The 19,154-nt window shown below is 45.8% G+C and overlaps 1 protein-coding gene across 1 annotated transcript; it reads right to left on the minus strand.

The window, feature by feature from the left end:
• Window positions 1-508: 508 nt before the first annotated feature.
• AQP11 (aquaporin 11) lies at window positions 509-10,091 on the minus strand (the record flags this gene model as incomplete). The annotated part of the gene is made up of 3 exons (XM_080613728.1): window positions 509-791; window positions 3,204-3,320; window positions 9,497-10,091. The coding sequence occupies 3 exons, from the start codon at window positions 10,089-10,091 to the stop codon at window positions 739-741; spliced, it is 765 nt and encodes a 254-aa protein (XP_080469854.1). The 3' UTR covers window positions 509-738.
• Between the last annotated feature and the right edge of the window lie 9,063 nt (window positions 10,092-19,154).

Below are 19,154 nucleotides of genomic sequence, written 5' to 3' on the forward strand. Positions count from 1 at the left end.
CTCGGGTGAAGTAGTTTGGGATTTTTTTTGCCCAAAATGCCCTTTTTTTGTGTGTGACTACAGACCTTTATGGTACTTTATTACTGTTTTTTCCGACCAAGATAAACATTCAACCAACTGCAGTGGGATGGGATGGGGCAGAGCCTTCCCAGAGAAAGTGAGGAGTTAACTTACCTGCACTCAGTTATTAGTAAAACAATGCTGGTCCTACAGACTGTTAATGTCGGTGTAAGGTGTCTCTAGAATAGAGCTATGGGCCCTCTTCTAGGGACCAGTGTAGCCTTTCTTCCTGTCCTGTGTTGCAAGGAGGACTATGATGAGGTCAATAGAAGAATGAAATCTTCAGCTCCTTTTTTGTGCAGGTGCCTTCCATGCAAAGAAATCCAGCACAGTCATTACAAGGACTGAGTATGTCTCTAAAATGAGCTTTTCAAACTCTTGTAATAAAGGTCAGAAAATGGCACTTCTGGCTAAAGTGACAAAGTTGCAGTGTTTTAACTGTCCTTCACATTCCTATGGTTTAACTGGAAATGGTGGCACGTATCTCAAGATCCCAGTGTGCTATTACTAAAGAAGTGTTTGAATACAAAGTTGGAAGTCAAAGATTTCAAACATGAAGTCTGGAAATACACTGAAAGGTGGTGTGGAAGCTGAGGTCAGCAGTTTTCTGACAGCTTCACATCGGCAGATGTTGAAGGTGTATTTCAGTGTCACTGCTTAGTGTCAGGATTTAATGGCTCAGGAGATCCGGGGAAGGATTTCACCCCATATAAAAGCCACAAGTATTGTACCTGGAAAAGAGAAATCACAAGGATGAAATCACAGGGATGAGTTTGTGAGCAGCGTCTGTTTTGATAACCACATTGGTTTTAGGTGATGTCAAGAGGTACAGGACAGTGGGTTGGACTTTTTGAAGATCATTCCAGTTTAGAGTTTATTTTGAAGCTGAAACATTATAGAGACTATAGGTTCTTATTAAGAATCATAGAATATCTCAAGTTGGAAAGGACCCAGAAGGATCAGAGTCCAAAAAAGGACACCTGAATACAGCTTAAGACTTTTTTGTTTCTCCTGGAAAAAAACAGTATTCTGTTTCAGAAATTAACGTCTGGTTGAGAGCATTCCTCACCCAGAACTCGTACCTTATGAAGCTCCCTACATCACCAAAAAACCTTACTGGAAGGGATTATATACAAAAGTTCTTCCCTCTGAGGGTGGTGGAGGTGTATTTTCTGTACTTTAATGATAAATCACTGTTGATGAATTGTTATAGGCTGTAGCATTTCTCCCTAATCCTGTTCTAAATCCCTCAAGACATGGTTCCATTTGAGTTAACATCTGCTGACTGTCTTAAGTCAAAAATCACCTGAAGGCTTTCTGCAGAGCAGAATAGGAAACATCTTGCTAAGTAAGTAGGAGATGGTGTTTGAGAACACCTCCAGTTTGTTTAGATCACTAGCCAAAACCTTAAATCCCAAGTACTTACAACCTGGAAAGGCTCCAAATGATTTCAGGTAGAAATCAGTCAATACACACAAAGCTAAACCTGGATTTTGAGAAGTACCATGTGTTCTGTCAGGACCAGGTGATGCTCACACCAGCTGCGCATACAACACTTCACTGGCTACCAACTGGAACAGCACGCAGGCTTTTATCTTGCTTATCAATAGCTTACTCTATGTTCATATCCTGTTTGGGTATCTAATACATCAAAATGATATTAAAGTGAATTCTAGTTAGCCTAAAACTTCTGTCTCCATTTTTGACTGAGAGTCAACACAAGCAGAACATGCACAGATATAAACTCAAACAAGAAGTCCTTTCTTTTAACTGGTGCCCTTTGAGATGTTTCCTGTTTATGTTTCATGTCCTGTTGTACCTTCCGCGCTGTTGTACCTCCTAATAGGATTAACAATCACGGGAGAACTCGGGATTAGCAGACAGCTTCTTTATATACCCTCTACACAGCAAGCACAGGAGCTGTAGGGACTAACTGTGAACAACCAACAGCATGGAGCAGTTTCATCTGCACACAACTCAAAATCAACAGCTTCCAAATTAAAACTGTTATTTAAGTCAGAGAAAATCTAGTTATTCATATTGATTATTCTTGAATTGAGATTGTTTCCAACCATGACTGGGGGAAAAACACAGAATGGGAACTGCAAAGTTTAGACACTATGGAGATAAAAAAGATTTGGTATTATAATATAATTGGGAAAGCACTTTTTAAGCACTTGTGCTAATACCTGTGGGGTTTTTGAATTACTCATCCCTATGTTCTTGTATAGTGTCACAACGCAAGACAGAAACTGTGCTAACCAGGCTGTTTTTCTTTCTGAACTTAATCAGGCTAATATTCACTTCCAGGTGGCCTCTTCTCCTTTTTAATACTCTGGTGGAATCTACAAGTGGGCCCTTGATCAGTGGGAGCATTTGCACTGTACCTCAAACAGGCTGGACTGTAAGACCAAGGTATAAAGTCCCAAACAATAGGCAGCTCTGAAAGGATCCAGAGTAAACGGCTATTGGTTTATAACTAACCAGTTAACCCTAACTAAACCCTAACCTTTTCCCACATAGGACTGTGCTGGTGTGGTTGGTTGGTAGGTACATTTTCTTGCTCAGAGTGTCCCAGAAGTACTTAGACTTTGAACATAGAATCAGCTGGGTTGGAAAAGACCTTTAAGATCATCAAGTCTAACCGTTCCCCAGCACTGCCAAGTCCAGCACTAAACCATGTCACTGAGGGCTTCATCTACACAGGGCATCTAAACTAAGCAATGATTTAACCTAATATGGTTGTTTCTTAAAATGAACTTACTGTAACAGCAGATACTATTTTGTGAACGAAACTGGTGTTTAAAATTCAGTATTAGATGCTTGAATCACAAAATAGAACACTACAGGTGCTCCACACAGAGCATTACACAGGTTTGAAATCCACAGCCTGCATGTGCAGAATGAACCCATGATTCTGAATGACTTCTACACAAATGCCTCCCATGGCAGGGGATTGGAACTGGATGATCTTAAGGTCCTTTCCAACCCAAACCAGTCTGTGATTCTATGATTCTATATTGTAATTGACTATGTCCTGGAGATCATTAAAGCAGACTATCAAATGAAGAACACCAGGTCCTGATTTCTGAACCAGGTACGGAATAAGACTTCCTCAAATACATAAAGTATGAAGAACTTACCCAAGGACGGTGCTACCCAATATACTAGCGAGTAACTCAGAAACTTCTCATAGAAACAGTGTGGATGTAATGACAAAGCCAATGCTGGGTTAAATATTGCTCCTGTGAGATTTCCACCTGCAGTAAAATGCAAGCAATATGGAATCAAACAATATGAAATCAAATCGTTATTAGTATTTATTCTAAATTCATACTGAAATGCACATACACAATACTAAAAGCAATGTACACCCTGCAATAAAAGGAATTAGCAGAAACCAAACTCTTCTGCGTTATTTACCTGATGGCAGGGTTAAGAGTTTAACTGTTTTCTAAAATGCTTTCAAATACCTGAAGTGTAGGCTGTAACCTCCTTTATCTCTCCCTAGCAAATACTCTTAAAAGAGACAGGTAAGGCTCATGTTGAATGTTTCTGCTGATAAGCTCTTTTAGTCTGTAGCACACTCTTAGAAGAGAAGGGGTAATGGGTTTTAACCTGCCAGAAGGGAGATTGAGATGAGCTCTTAGGCAGAAGCTCTTCCCTGTGAGGGTGCTGAGGCACTGGCCCAGGGTGCCCAGAGAAGCTGTGGCTGCCCCATCCCTGGCAGTGTTCAAGGCCAGGTTGGACACAGGGGCTTGGAGCAAGCTGCTCTAGTGGAAGGTGTCCCTGCCCATGGCAGGGGGTTGGAACTGGACGAGCTTTAAGGTCCCTTCCAACACAAACCAGTCTGTGATTCTAGGAAGTTGTTCCCTGGCCTGGGCCAACCCCTCAGTTTCTATACTGGGCATGATGTGCTGGGGTATAGAATACTCCTTTGGCTAGTTTGGGTCAGCTATCCTGTCTCTGCTTCCCTCCTGGCTTCTTGTGGCAGAGCATGAGAGAGTGAAAAGTCCTTGATTTAGATGTAAATGAAGTTGCCTCAACATTCTCTAAATAACTATATCCAAACACATTACGTTGTGGAGACTAAACTGTAATTACACAGCAGATGAACCTGCAGGTGTTTTAATTCTGACATATGTTGTTCCTCTCATCACAATCTTGCAGGAAAAGCATCACAGCAAAATGCTCTGTATTTCTGTATTATGAGTTACTAACACCCCACGTCTGTTTTATCTGTTAATCTGATCCCATAAAATCTAATTGTGTTGATTTAGTTTCTTAAAGTTCCTTCTTGATTCTCCCCAAATAAGCTCTGCACTTCCCCTATGTACAAATACCACCTGCTGTAACCCTCATTTGGATGAGCATCAGTTACCAAAAGCTTTAGTAAGGTCTTTGCCATTTTCTGTTCTATTTCTCTAAATAGAATATAGTCTCTATATAGAGATATTTCTTTATACAGAATAGTCTCCTTATGATTTCTTTTACTGTTATTCCAGGTCAGGAAGGTTTTAACCTTTGTTGATCTACTCAGTTTACCCTGGTTTAAATGTGTTCTCCAGCGCAACTCAGATTTACTGTGCACACTTACACATTTAGTCTGTTACTGTGCACTCCTGACACATGAACAACTTCCACTGTTGCCAGGGACATCATCTACAGTCATTTCATCTACTTATGAACTCACTGCTTCTGCTTTTATATCCACAAACGTACATTTAAGAGTAGAATTTCATTATCAGGATGCAGCTGCTGCTTCTGAACATTAAACAGAGGTTTAGCTGCTGTATTTCGTCAATATTCATTACTAATAACTACTGGAATATCAACCATAGGCCAGGGCCACTTGTATAATCTTATTTAAAAATGGTTTTTAGACATCTCAGTCTGTGCTCCAGAAGGATTTTATGGCAAAAGAAGTGTAACATCTATGTTGTTGTACACAGGAAAGCTTAAAAAGACAAAGTAATTAGTGCTCCACACGAGAGTCATTTTAACACTTGAAATTACTAAAGGCAAACCCAAAATTAGGAAGAAACTTGGAATTAAATATATATATATATATGTAATTTTTACTATGATTTTTTAGGCTCAGAAGGATTTAACCAATTTCATGCAATTCTGACTTCATTGTAAAACTGCTTCTAAATGAAAAAGCCCTCAAAAAGGTGTATTTGCACTTGGGCCATGCTAAGTGCAAGGTCCTACACCTGGGTTGGAGCAATCCCAGGCACAGCTACAGGTTGGGCAGAGAAGAGATTCAGAGCAGCCCTGCAGAGAAGGACTTGGGGGTGTTGGTCAATGAGAAAATGAACATGAGCCGGCTGCAGTGTGCGCTCGCAGCCCAGAAAGCAACCGTATCCTGGGCTGCATCAAGAGGAGCGTGACCAGCAGGTCGAAGGAGGTGATCCTGCCCCTCTGCTCTGCTCTCGGGAGACCTCACTTGGAGCATTGTGTGCAGTTCTGGTGTCCTCAACATAAAAAGGACATGGAACTGTTGGAACAAGTCCAGAGGAGGCCACGAGGATGAGCAGGGGCTGGAGCACCTCCTGTATGGAGCCAGGCTGAGAAAGTTGGGGCTGTTCAGCCTGGAGAAGAGAAGCTGCGTGGAGACCTCAGAGCAGCCTTCCAGTGTCTGAAGGGGCCTACAAGGATGCTGGGGATGGACTCTTCATCAGGGACTGTAGTGACAGGACAAGGGGTAACGGGTTCAAACTGAAACAGGGGAAGTTTAGATTGGATCTAAGGAAGAAATTCTTTACTGAGAGGGTGCTGAGGCACTGGAATGGGTTGCCCAGGGAGGTTGTGAATGCTCCATCCCTGGCGGTGTTCAAGGCCAGGTTGGATGAGGCCTTGGGTGCCATGGTTTAGTGTGAGGTGTCCCTGCCCATGGCAGGGGGGTTGGAACTGGATGATCTTAAGGTCTTTTCCAACCCAAACCATTCTACGATTCTATTTCTGCTCTTATCCTAATTAAATCCTTTCCCAAAGGAAATATCCAAAGATAGTCTTTAGCAACATGTATATGGTGTGCATCCTCAGCTTCCAAGTCACTCCCTTCATATGCAAAGACATAATGTTCTCTTTTCCCTTCTATTTTGGAGAAGAAACAGCAAATGCAGAAATGGAGCTTTTCTGCACAGGTTGTGCTGTAAAAATCTGGTTTCTGTAAGACTGAATGTTAAAAAAGATCCAAATATTTTTAACTAGGAAAAAGTAGAAAAAAACCTTAAGGAACAGCTTGAAATTTTGAAGCTCCTGTATAATCTGACATTATTTGTTGCATACCCAAGTACCAGTATGGGGTACACACACCAGTGACCCATCAACAGTTATTTTTTCCCAACACCTTCACTCAGTCACCATATAAATGTAATTGAATAGTTTTGAGCCCTGCATATGTATCAAAACATTTGGACTGGGATAAGCCATAGAGATACAGGTATCCTTCAAAATAACACCCAAACTAAATTGGAATTGGAGATACTCTTGCTTACAGCCCCTTTTTAGACAACAATTCTTCCTCCTACAGCTTTCAAACCCATAGTAGAACGTAATTCATGGAATGAAATGTGATATATTATGGATGAAGTATAATTTCTAATGTTTCTGGTTCATTCATAACTAATAAGCACAGGTCCTTAAGGCACAACTGATGTGGTTGTAAAATCAGAGTGTAAAACCCAAATCAACATGGTTTTATATTGTAGATTTAAGGAGAATGGAGTGTATTCTGGGGAATGTGTGTATAGATGTGGGCAAAGGGAAAGAGGTACCTAGAAAGGTTTGAGAACCTCTTAGTGTCTTAAGTACCTATATAACCTTCCACTGAAAAGAGATCTGCTACAGTGCAAGCTGTGACTTCATCACAGGAAGAAATTCATACCAGCAGCATTTTCCCACATTTGTTACAACAGCTCCATGATAGGAATCTCTGATTTTGTGCCTTCCTCTAATTCAAGAGGCTTCAATCAACATCTTAGGAGTGAAGAGGAAATACCCAAGTTCACGCCTACAACAGAGGGAGGATAGCACTTTTCACCTTTCCTTTTGAAGCTAAGTGTACAGCAAAGAATGCAAACCCTAGGAAGCTTGGAGCAGAGTGAACAAGAAAGAATGAGAGTCAAAAGAAGCGTGGCCAGCAGGTCACGGGAGGGTATCCTCCCCCTGTACTCTGCTCCTATGAGACCGCCCCTGCAGTCCTGATCCAGCTCTGAGGCCACAACACAAGAGGGATGTGGAGCTGTTGGAGCGAGGCCAGAGGAGGCCACGAAGATGCTGCGAGGGCTGGAGCAGCTCTGCTCTGGAGCCAGGCTGAGAGAGCTGGGCTGGGTCAGCCTGGAGAAGAGAAGGCTCCTGAAGGGGAGACCTGAGAGCAGCTCCAGTGCCTAAAGGGGCTGCAGGAAACCTGGAGAGGGGCTTGGGACAAGGGCCTGTAGGGACAGGCCAAGGGGAATGGCTTGAACCTGCCAGAGGGGAGACTGAGAGGAGCTCTTAGGCAGAAGCTCTTCCCTGTGAGGGTGCTGAGGCGCTGGCCCAGGGTGCCCAGAGAAGCTGTGGCTGCCCCATCCCTGGCAGTGTTCAAGGCCAGGTTGGACACAGGGGCTTGGAGCAAGCTGCTCCAGTGGAAGGTGTCCCTGCCCATGACAGAGGGTTGGAACTGGATGAGCCTTAAGGTCCCTTCCAACCCAAACCACTCGGGGATTCCACTAAGTATGGGATAATACTAGGTTCAGGATCTGCTCTCTGGAATGCATAAGCATTTTTATAGTAGACTTAACTCTCAATTAAAAGAAATGGAAAGAAAACTGTCCATGTAGCACAGGGTGTTCTGTACACAATACAGACAAACTCTGCATGTTGAAGAGGGCAAAGGAGGTCTGATGATTCCTAGAAGTACATGGGGATCGATTGCACTGGACAGTCATAACAAGTCCAAGTTTATGACAAGGAAGAGAAGGAGGTGCACAACCTTCTCCTGCTAGAGAAAGGTCTGAGTCCATCCTGGCCAGTGACAGGGGCATGAATCCTTTTCATGAACTGTCAAAGAGAAAGCCAATGTGACACGTTATTTTATATGACTATTTGCTAAGTAAGAAAAGAATGTTAAGAATCAGGAGTCCAGCTTTTTATCCTTGTAAAAGAAGGAGGATAACTTTTAGCTACACTTTAAATGAAGAATTCAGAAGTATATCTGATGTGCTAAAATGCACTGACACCTTTCCTCTGCCTTCAAAATTAGTATTAGGAAGTAGTTCAAATTGTGAAGTTAATGCTTAAAATTCTCTATGGGCTTCTTTTAATCTTTCAGGTATTGGCTAATTTCAGTAAACATAATGAGTAAAGGGTTTTTTTCATTAATACAGCTGAAAATTCACCTGTACTTTATTCTACTATATGCTATTATGGTTGATAGCATAATACAGTTAAACATTTTACACAAGGTGTCAGAGACATCCCAGATGTTTGCTGGTAAGAGTGATTTCTCTCTCTCATAACTGGATTTGATCATTTCCTAGATGACTCTGGTGGGGGTTGTAGCACAAGCACTTCTATAACCATCTCGCCTCCCTGTATCCCAAACTACAGAATCTCCTTCCCAGTCCAACCCTGCAGGGTGACAAGTGACACAACAACTCTGGTACTTCACTGGGGGCAACAGAGGGAGCATCGACTGCAGAATGAAGTTCAGACTGACTCCCCTCACCACTTCCTTCCCACTGATCTGATGCTGCCCAAGTGACAGTGTCCCTGCACTGAGAAGCCTGCGGTGACAACCAGGCAGAGGCAAGGACATGGATACACAGGGCACTACAGAGACACCAGACTCTTGTCACTGTCACGATACAACAGGCACCTGATTTATATCCCCTTTTCTACAGTTGGTCTCATGAAGTATTTCATCATTTCTTCATGTATGCTACAAATGACCATTCCTGCTTCTGCAGTCAGGATTTAACACAGTTAAATAAACTGCACTGCTATGAATTATGCATTATTTAAATGCAGAACTTATATCACCAGTCTGTACCCTGCTGTTGCACAATCGGTGGTGTTTTCCTTTCGCAATGGCACTTAGGAATGAGAGCACACTGTCTGAAATCTCTCACGCTGTATCAAGTTGGGTTATGAAACGATCCTTCACTGAGCTATTTAAACAGTGTTGTGTGAAAACCTTTCCTTGTGGATTTGACACTATTTTACATTCAAAACTCATTTCATTCTTAGCCCCACACCTGCCCGGAATCTAAATCAGAGAAACTTTACACAAACTCCAGATGAACTCTGCATATGTTAGACCAAAGACTCTCCTTGATGCATTTTTTGTAGTGTAAGAACAATACTTTTACATCTTAACGCTTTTAAGTCAATAAACCCCCCTCCTTCTGGTAAAATGCCACTGCAGGAACAGAGAAAACCAAAGACTAACCTGCATACACGAGCATGGTGATGAGAAAAGCCATCAGATGGACTCTGTATTTGGGATTAACTCTTTCCGACCGCAGCAAGGTCAGCTGGAAGACGGCAGAAAAGAGCAGTTCTATGCAGAACGCCTGCATCACCGTAGTCTGCATGGGGCTGCTGCAGCCCTGTGAGAGCGCTCCATAATGTGCCTCTGCTATGCCCAGGCTCCAGATACAACGCATGAACACCCTGGCAAGCCCCGCAGCCACGAACTGAGCGGCGATCTTGAGCCCACCCGTCTTGAGCGGTATCCCACCGCTCCACATGGGCTGCAAAGTGCCGCAGGGATTGCATGTGCTGCCGGTCAGAGTCAGGCCGTGCAGGACGGTGAAGCCATAGGTGAGACTGAGGGCGACGTGAGGCTTCGGCTCCACATTGCCGAGCAGGCAGAGCTCGTTAGTGCAGGCACAGATCTGGAAGGTGCTCAACAGCTCCATGAGGACAGTGAAAAGGCGGCGGTCTAAGTACAGCCGGCGGCGGATCAGTCTCTTGCACAGCCCCACGGCCACCACGATGCTGGTCATGAACAGGAGCGACATCTCAGCCCCACCGACAGCCATGGCGACAGGTTGACAGGACGGAGGGGTTCACCCCGCTCCAGCCCCACCACCTATGGAGAGAAAGAAAGCAGGAGGAGGGAGGGAAAATGCCCACCCTTTCCCTTGCCAGCTTCTGCCCCCACCTGCTTGGAGCCTGCGAGGCGCCCGACTCACCCGCCGCTTGCCGGGAGCAAAAGGCAGGGAGCCCGGCTGCCCAGGGGGAAGGCACGGGGATCCCTGTCCCCTCCTGGGAAGCGGTTGGGAGGAGAAAGGTTTCTCCTTGCGGTGCTAAAGAAGCACGGGGCGGGAAGAAGGGGGCTCCGCTCTCCCTCAGCGGTGAGGCGGGCGAGCTCCCCTCAGCCAGCCGGGGAGCAGAGAAGGTTAAGGCGGGTCCCCGCTGCCGGGGAACCGGATTCGAGCCCCAACCCCTCAGTGGAGCCGGTGGCGGGGCCTCCCCGCCAGCAGCGGTCGGGAGGGAAGCTCCGTCCCCTCAGCGGGGTGAAGCGAAGCCGCCACCCTCAGCCGGGCCCGCCGGCGGCGAGCGGGAGGGCTGAGGGAGCGCGCATGCGCGGGACACGAAATGGCCGGGGCGAAGAGGGGTGTCGGTTCCTTCCCGCGCGCGGGACGGTGGCGCTGGAAGGCACTGCGTTAATTCACATTAATGAGTAATTAATAGGCCAAGGGGAATGGCTTGAACCTGCCAGAGGGGAGACTGAGATGAGCTCTTAGGCAGAAGCTCTTCCCTGTGAGGGTGCTGAGGCGCTGGCCCAGGGTGCCCAGAGAAGCTGTGGCTGCCCCATCCCTGGCAGTGTTCAAGGCCAGGTTGGACACAGGGGCTTGGAGCAAGCTGCTCCAGTGGAAGGTGTCCCTGCCTGTGGCAGGGGTTGGAGCTGGATGAGCTTTAAGGTCCCTTCCAATCCAAACCAGTTTGGATTCTATGACCCTTTGAAATCTAGAACCAGCAACACATCTGCTCTTGGTAAGTTTGGCAGTAAAAGGGTATTGGGGAAGCCTAGCTTCCGAGAGGATCGTTTGGCTGTGAGAAACAGGGACGTTTTTACCAGGAGGGGTTAAACCAGCAGTTAAGTAATGATAATGTAAAGATAGGGAAGGAGAAACTGGCAGGGTCGTTCATATCTGGCTTTTTTGTTTATACAAGATTAGATGTCAAGAAATGTGGCTGAGGCAAGGCAATAGACTTGATGGTGTCAAGTCATCATGAAAGTCCTGAAGCACCTTCATGAAACCCCTGAATTGAAGCGAGTGCTTTTCCCAGCAAGGATGTTCTGTAACTGTACTATGAAAGAACAGGTACATAGAATCATAGAATCACAGAATGGTTTGGGTTGGAAAGGACCTTAAGATCATCCAGTTCCAACCCCCCTGCCATGGGCAGGGACACCTCACACTAAACCATGGCACCCAAGGCTCTGTCCAACCTGGCCTTGAACACTGCAGGGATGGAGCATTCACAACCTCCCTGGGCAACCCATTCCAGTGCCTCACCACCCTCACAGTAAAGAATTTCTTCCTTATATTTTGCAGAGAAGAGATTCAGAGCAGCCCTGCAGAGAAGGACTTGGGGGTGTTGGTCGATGAGCAAATGAACATGAGCCGGCTGCAGTGTGCGCTCGCAGCCCAGAAAGCAACCGTATCCTGGGCTGCATCAAGAGGAGCGTGACCAGCAGGTCGAAGGAGGTGATCCTGCCCCTCTGCTCTGCTCTCATGAGACCTCCCTTGGAGCATTGTGTGCAGTTCTGGTGTCCTCAACATAAAAAGGACATGGAGCTGTTGGAACAAGTCCAGAGGAGGCCACGAGGATGATCAGGGGCTGGAGCAGCTCCTGTATGGAGACAGGCTGAGAAAGTTGGGGCTGTTCAGCCTGGAGAAGAGAAGCTGCGTGGAGACCTCAGAGCAGCTTCCAGTGTCTGAAGGGGGCTACAGGGTTGCTGGGGATGGACTCTTCATTAGGGCCTGTAGTGACAGGACAAGGGGTAACGGGTTCAAACTGAAACAGGGGAAGTTTAGATTGGATCTAAGGAAGAAATTCTTTACTGTGAGGGTGGTGAGGCACTGGAATGGGTTGCCCAGGGAGGTTGTGAATGCTCCATCCCTGGCGGTGTTCAAGGCCAGGTTGGACAGAGCCTTGGGTGCCATGGTTTAGTGTGAGGTGTCCCCGCCCATGGCAGGGGGGTTGGAACTGGATGATCTTAAGGTCCTTTCCAACCCAAACTATTCTATGATTCTATAATATGGGAATCCAGTGTGGTGTCACATAGTGAAGCACAGCCATATGTGTTCTTGCAGGTTGCCAGAGAACAGAAGAATTATTGCCAGTCTGTTTTTGCACCTCAGACAGTTGCTTACGACCAGTCATCAATGTGTCATTTCAAAACAGAGAAATAGGGTGGATGTGCCACTTCAAGGCACGGTCTGAAGGTGGAACACTGAAGTGTGGGCTGGAATTGATTGTATTTTAAGGCACTTTTTAAGTGTAATTGGCACCAATGACATGAATAAGGAGTCAAACAAACCCATTACCTGTACGACCAGCTCCATTGGGCATTTTACCTTCCTGGTGTACATATACCTGTGGTTTTGACCACCAGAGGGTAGTGTCATTCCAAACAACTGCTGCTGCTAGGCTCCTAGACCCGCATCGTCTTTTGCCACCGATAGATTTCCTACATCAGTGCAAGCCCTTAAATGTGTAACTTGTAAAATTGAATGTTAAAACACCTGGAATGTCTTTTAAAACTCATTTTGCACTCAGTTCCCTGAAGCTGAATAAGTTGGGCTTGTCATTGTGTGGCTCTCATTCCAGGTTGTCCCCTCCATGTACCAGATTCCCTCATTCTCCTGCCTGCTCCGTACCAGGACATAGTTTACCTTTTCTCTGATGCTCCCCACTTTCTTTTCCCCTCATTTCAGAGTCCTTCCACATCCTTTCCGCCCGTTTTCCCTTCCATGCATATCAGCACTTGTATTTTTTTCCTATTTGTGTATATTCCTACTTTCCTTCTCTGCCCAAGCCCTCATATTTCCTGCTTTTTTCCATAGCGGTTACGCAGTTAGCTGTTCTTAGCTCTGTGTATGGCTTCAGCCCCCTTCCTTCTGAAAATTCCCTGATCTACTTCCTTTTCCTATGGCAGGCTGAGTCATTCGGTGGGTACAACGTGCCAAGAATACTTGGATGGGTTTTGCAGGGCTGAAATTGGGCATTATCGTGCTGGAAGACGCTGGCAAATGCTTCCAACCACTTTAATGTTAACGAACGATTGCAGAGGAGTTGAATCTGTTTCAGGGAGTTCTTGTGCTCCTGTTTTCCCTGCTGTGGTTTGGTTGGTTATCCCCCAAATTAAGTAGCTTTGCACTGACATTGAAAACTTCTCTTGAAATCGATTTGATACAGGCACTAAAGGTACTCTTAGTGCCTCCAATAAGAAAAGCCTCTTCGAGCACAGGCCCTGGCAAGCTCAAGCACAGCTTTTCTTAGCTGTGGAGGCTTAAGATGTTTCCCCTTTCTGGCTGCTCTCCACAGAGGTTGAAGGACGGTGCCTTTGCACTAGAGGGCACTCGGAAGCTCTGCTGCACCCACACTGCTGTGGATTCTGGTGGGTGGATGATAGGAAAGAGCCAGGAATGATGACACTGGGGAATTGCTCACTACATGTGTGAGGGTTTTGGATAATAGATCTAAAAGTGCTTGATATTAGTGCAAGAAATGCCCCTGCATGTGCAGACTATTGCTGTAAGGATCCGGTGAGGGTATTAGCACAGATCAAAACATGAAAAATGTCCATGTTCCTTAAATCTCTGCTGATACCAGCAAGCTAAAGAGCATCAGGGATGTTCCTGAGCACTGGAGCTCAGTTGTTTCTACTGATTCTCATTAATCCTTCCATGGTTTTAGCCTGGGCCAATGAGCAGCTTCCCAAAATACTCCAGGGCATGGTTTGGGGGGTACATCCTGCCACCCGCAGTGGGCAGATTGTGTGTTTTTAATGTGACTTCTTCAGGCTTTCATAGAATTGATGTTAGACATCCTGTGCCAGTTGGCCGCAGGGGCAGAGACTGATCCCAGACTTGTTTAATTTACCAGTGTGGGTGTAATGATAGCAATTAGGCCCAGCCTGAAAACTGGGATTTGCAAACCCTGTTGGGTTTAGGCAGCAGTAACTAGAGGGAGGTTATGGACTCACAGGATGGGTTGAGTTGGAAGGGACCTTAAAGCTTATCTAGCTCCTTAAAGCTCATCCAGTTCCAACCCATGGCAGGTGTATTGGAACTGGATGAGCTTTAAGGTCCCTTCCAACCCAAGCCATTCTGTAATTCCATGATTCAGGTATGTTTCTAAGTAATTCTGCAGTGCCCTTTTCTGTTTCCTTTCAAGTAGCTTGCTCCTCCTGCAAGGGCACCATTGGTTTGAAATGATATTTTAACATTAAATATAAGTTATACCTCATAAAAGTGTAAAGATGTCCTTAAGATCTGTGCACAGGGTTTTTTTAGTTGCTTATAAACATACATTTCTTAATTAGATCCATATTTCCAAGAATTGTAAATACTAAAAAGCCAGTAGAAGAAAAGCAGGCTCAGGGGGGGACCTGATCGCTCCCTACAAGTGCCTGACAGGAGGATGGAGCCAGGAGGGGCTGGGCTCTGCTCCCAAGGAACAAGGGATGGGACAAGAGGAACCGGCCTCAAGCTGCACCAGGGCAGGTTTAGATGGAGCTGAGGAACAATTCCTGCCCCAAAGGGTGCTCAGGCATTGGAACAGGCTGCCCAGGGCAGGGCTGCAGGCACCGTCCCTGCAAGGGTTCACACAGCGTGGAGATGAGGCCTCAGTGCCATGGGTTAGTGGTGGCCTTGGCAGTGCTGGGCAATGGTTGGACTGGATGAGCTTAAAGGGCTTTTCCAACCAGGTTGATTCTATGATTCTCTGGCTCCCCAATATGGAAAGAGGGAGAGGAACTGGTCCGACTCATCCGCAGCTTCAACAAGGTGAAGTGTCAGCTTAGTTTGGATCACATTCTTCAAAATCTGGTTTAGGAACATACGGAAGGGATTGAAGCAGGCCTGGAAAAGTCTGAGTCCTGCTCTTTCGGACTGTTTTGGCACTGGCCCGGTGGTGGACGAGGCTCCTGCTGCTCTCTGTGAGTAAAGGTTGGACTGGATGAGCTTAGAGGTCTTTTCCAACCCAGTTGGTTCCATGATTCTAAGGCCCTGAGGTGAACCGACTGCCTTTCAAGTGTATTTAGAACAACAGCCTCCAACCAACAAACTTGTACAGATCGAGTTTCAAGGCTAGAAAGAAGGTTAAGAGGGACTGTGTTGTCTCACATAGAACTAACATCTATTTAAATATGTATTTATATGTTGCCAGCTGAGTTAGAGCCTTGGACTCCATAGGCTTTTAGCACCCTGCTTTTGCTTCTAGCGAAGCACTCCAGCTCTGTGACAACATCTTCCACCTGGTTCATGTTCACTTTGGACTTTGTCCTTCACAGATGTGGGCTGTGAGTGGCCTTCACCGTGTGAGCAGGAGAGTTTGTACCAGTCGTGTTTCCTTTTGCACTTGCTGGGGTTTGGCTCAGGTGAAGCAGTTCTTGAAGTCAGGTTTCATTGTAGGTAAGCTGTGGGTTGGAGTATAAATCATCTCCCTGCTGTCAGCACCAGGTGCCCTGCTGGACCTGCTGTCAGACATGGCATTTACTTGACAAGCATGAAAGCATTTATCACCAAAGGTATGTTAGCAAATGCGCCAGGAACTTCCTTGTGGGGAAGAAGTGAGTTCATTTGTTCTCCTGCTCCCAATTGTTAGTGATAATGACTCCGTGTTGCTTGCAGCCTCGAAACACAATAGCGGTAGCTCAGAAAGCACATGGGAGCTCTGCTTTTCCTTATGAGCAGGTGATGAAAGATTTGAAGAGAAGAAAGGTTTGGATCAGAAAGCTGCAGCAGCAGCAAGCTTGACCAAAGGTGAGGGAAGAAACAGATAAGACAGGGAATGATCACAACTTCTAGCTGGCTCTGTTGTTGTCTGCTTCTGATGCCAAAGAGCTTGTAGAACTGTGGAAAAGGAGCATGACTCTGATTTATACCTGGTTTTATGTTTCCATGTTCTGTACCATGGCTGGGTCCTTTGTATTTTCCTTCAGAGATTGCATTTTGTAAGCTCATCTTTGCTGGAGTCCCTGTTGAGGTGCATTTGTTCATTGGATGCTTCTGATGCTCTGAAGCTGAATCAGAGGAAAACTTCAGTGTCAGGCAGGAAGATCAGCTTGAGTGAGTGGCTCCCTGTGGCAGAAGTTTATGTTAGTGGAGCTGTTGCTTCTAGGAGACATCTCATGCCTGTTTATCATGACATTCCCAGGCTTGCTTTGGAAGTTGGAGAAGATTAGAGCTTTATTAACACACCTGTGCATCCTTCATTTCACTCAAGCACATACAGTACTTTTTCCATGGGGGTTTACCCCATCTTTTGTTTGCTTATATTTTATGCTTTAATATATGTCTACTTTCCAGTGTCAGAAGAGGTGTTCAGTGATGTTCTATATAGTAGTCATAATTTAGCTGTGAGATATGAGGTAATCTGGTAGCAAGGCATGTATGTTAGTCAAGAGAGGTGCAGTCTAATCCTTTTTGCCTGATGATCTATGTTGTGGTCGTGGTTTGATGCCTGCTCTGCTTGTCTGCATCCTTCTACTTGTCAGATTCCAGTGTTAACACATGGATGTCTGGATCATCACTGCTGGGTGTTGTGTAGTTAGATCTCAGGTGGGATCTGTAACCCCAGTAACAGTAATAACAGTGAGCTTGGAATATTACATGAACATTACAAGTGTGTTTCACAGCACTGGTACAAGAGGCAGTAAAAAATGACTCATTTTACTGGGCAGTAAATGAACAGATAGTTAAATGCCTCATCTGAGCTGACAGGAAGGCTGTGGGTTATGTGGAGCAGCACCTAGGCCTCTGCACTCCCACGTTTGTACCAGGATCACAAGGTCAACGTAAAGTACGGACCTTCCCCAGATGTTCCTCCAATCACTTGGAGCCATTGATAAGCCTGAGACCTGTGATAGCCCATATACAGGGAACACACAAGCAGCGCTCTGGTGACTGGGTGTGATTTGGTTGGTTCTTCTTTCCCTTCAGCTGTTGCTGCTTACTTATTTCTGGCCCAAAACAAGGACAACATCTTTGCTGCTGTGTTGAGTCCAAGCTGGATCGAGTGGAGCTTTGCAAGTTTGCTTCTGGGTGAGATGAGGGCACTGAGCATCAAGAGAATTTCTTTCCTCAGCAAGATGTTAGCATCATCCTTCAAGACAGATAATAAGAGGTAACTTGAAGGAGAGCATTGAGACACCAAATCTTTGAACCAACTTCTATGTCAAGCTGCCACCTCTCAGTTATCCTGTTTCTACCTTTGCATGAGTTTTAGTCTGCCCAGAGGTGCCGTGTTAAAGTCTCTGAAGCCTGAACTTCCTTATGTCACCTTTAAACAAAGCTTGGTTTGGGGTCACATTCAGCCAGCACAATTGCTGTAATGCCATTAGTTTCCCAGGAGAGAAACTTTAGTTCTAAACACTCCTTTTCTCCCACCTTCTCCCATTTCTACCCTCAGGATTTCAGGACACAATTCAGTGTGTGACTGAAAGGGCTTTCCATAGTTCAGAAAAACATGGATTTAAGAACGTAAACATGGTTGATGTTCTCAGTGGGTGACATTTCTGAACTCAACAAATGAGATGGCTTCAGTTTAGTTGGGATATCACAGAAGAATATCATCACCAGTTCCCAGCCTGCCCAGTGGCCAAGCAACACTGAGCTATGACAGTTTAAAAGGTGATTGATAGAAAATCTTCAATGGGAAAAGTAACAGCAGCAATCACAACTGTGCTGCTTAAACGCACACGTTGTTCTGATTATATCTGTGTGGTTCCCGGCTTGTCGAGTGTGTAGAATAAAGCCAGAGAGCAGTAAGACAACACAAATAAAACATGAAAACAAGAAATGAACAATATTTCCAGGGCTAATTTTCAGGCAAGACAAAATCTGCTGATAAATTTACTGCTGACATGAAATTGGAAAACCATACCAAACCAAAGGAGAAATGGAGCATCATATAGGAAGCACTGCATAACATAGGATCATAGAATCACAGACTGGTTTGAGTTGGAAAGGACCTTAAGATCATCCAGTTCCAACCCCTTGCCATGGGCAGGGACACCTCACACTAAACCATGGCACCCAAGGCTCTGTCCAACCTGGCCTTGAACTCTGCCAGGGATGGAGCATTCACCACTTCCCTGGGCAACCCATTCCAGTGCCTCACCACCCTCACAGTAAAGAACTTCTTCCTTATCTCTAACCTGAACTTCCCCTGTGTAAGTTTGAACCCATCACCCCTTGTCCTATCGCTACAGTCCCTAATGAAGGTCCCTCTCCAGCATCCTTGTAGCCCCCTTCAGACACTGGAAGCTGCTCTGAGGTCTCCACGCAGCTTCTCTTCTCCAGGCTGAACAGCCCCAACTTTCTCAGCCTCTCTTCATACAGGAGCTGCTCCAGCCCCTGAGCATCCTCGTGGCCTCCTCTGGACTTGTTCCAACAGCTCCATGTCCTTTTTATGTTGAGGACACCAGAACTGCACACAATGCTCCAAGTGAGGTCTCACAAGAGCAGAGCAGAGGGGCAGGATCACCTCCTTCGACCTGCTGGTCACGCTCCTCTTGATGCAGCCCAGGATACGGTTGCTTTCTGGGCTGTGAGCGCACACTGCAGCCGGCTCATGTTCATTTGCTCATCAAGGAACACCCCCCCCGAAAAAAAAAAAAGATAAAAATGCCCCACCAAAACCCCTGTGTTTAATGGCAGAGAAGTGACCTGAAGTTCCAGTGACAACCCCTCGGTCCTCCTGTGAAATAATGGGGCTTTTTCACGTTGATGCCATACTCCGCAAGCGCTGGTGTCAGGTTTTCCATGGTCAGTGTGTTCTTCTTGTCCTTGCTTTTGCTGCAGGAGCTGCCCGAGGCCGTGCCCTTCATCTTGCAGTGCTGCAGAGCATTGTTGGTGATGTCC

The sequence above is a fragment of the Psittacula echo genome (assembly GCF_963264785.1).
Source record: "Psittacula echo genome assembly, chromosome: 3".
NCBI classification, from domain to species: domain Eukaryota; kingdom Metazoa; phylum Chordata; class Aves; order Psittaciformes; family Psittacidae; genus Psittacula; species Psittacula echo.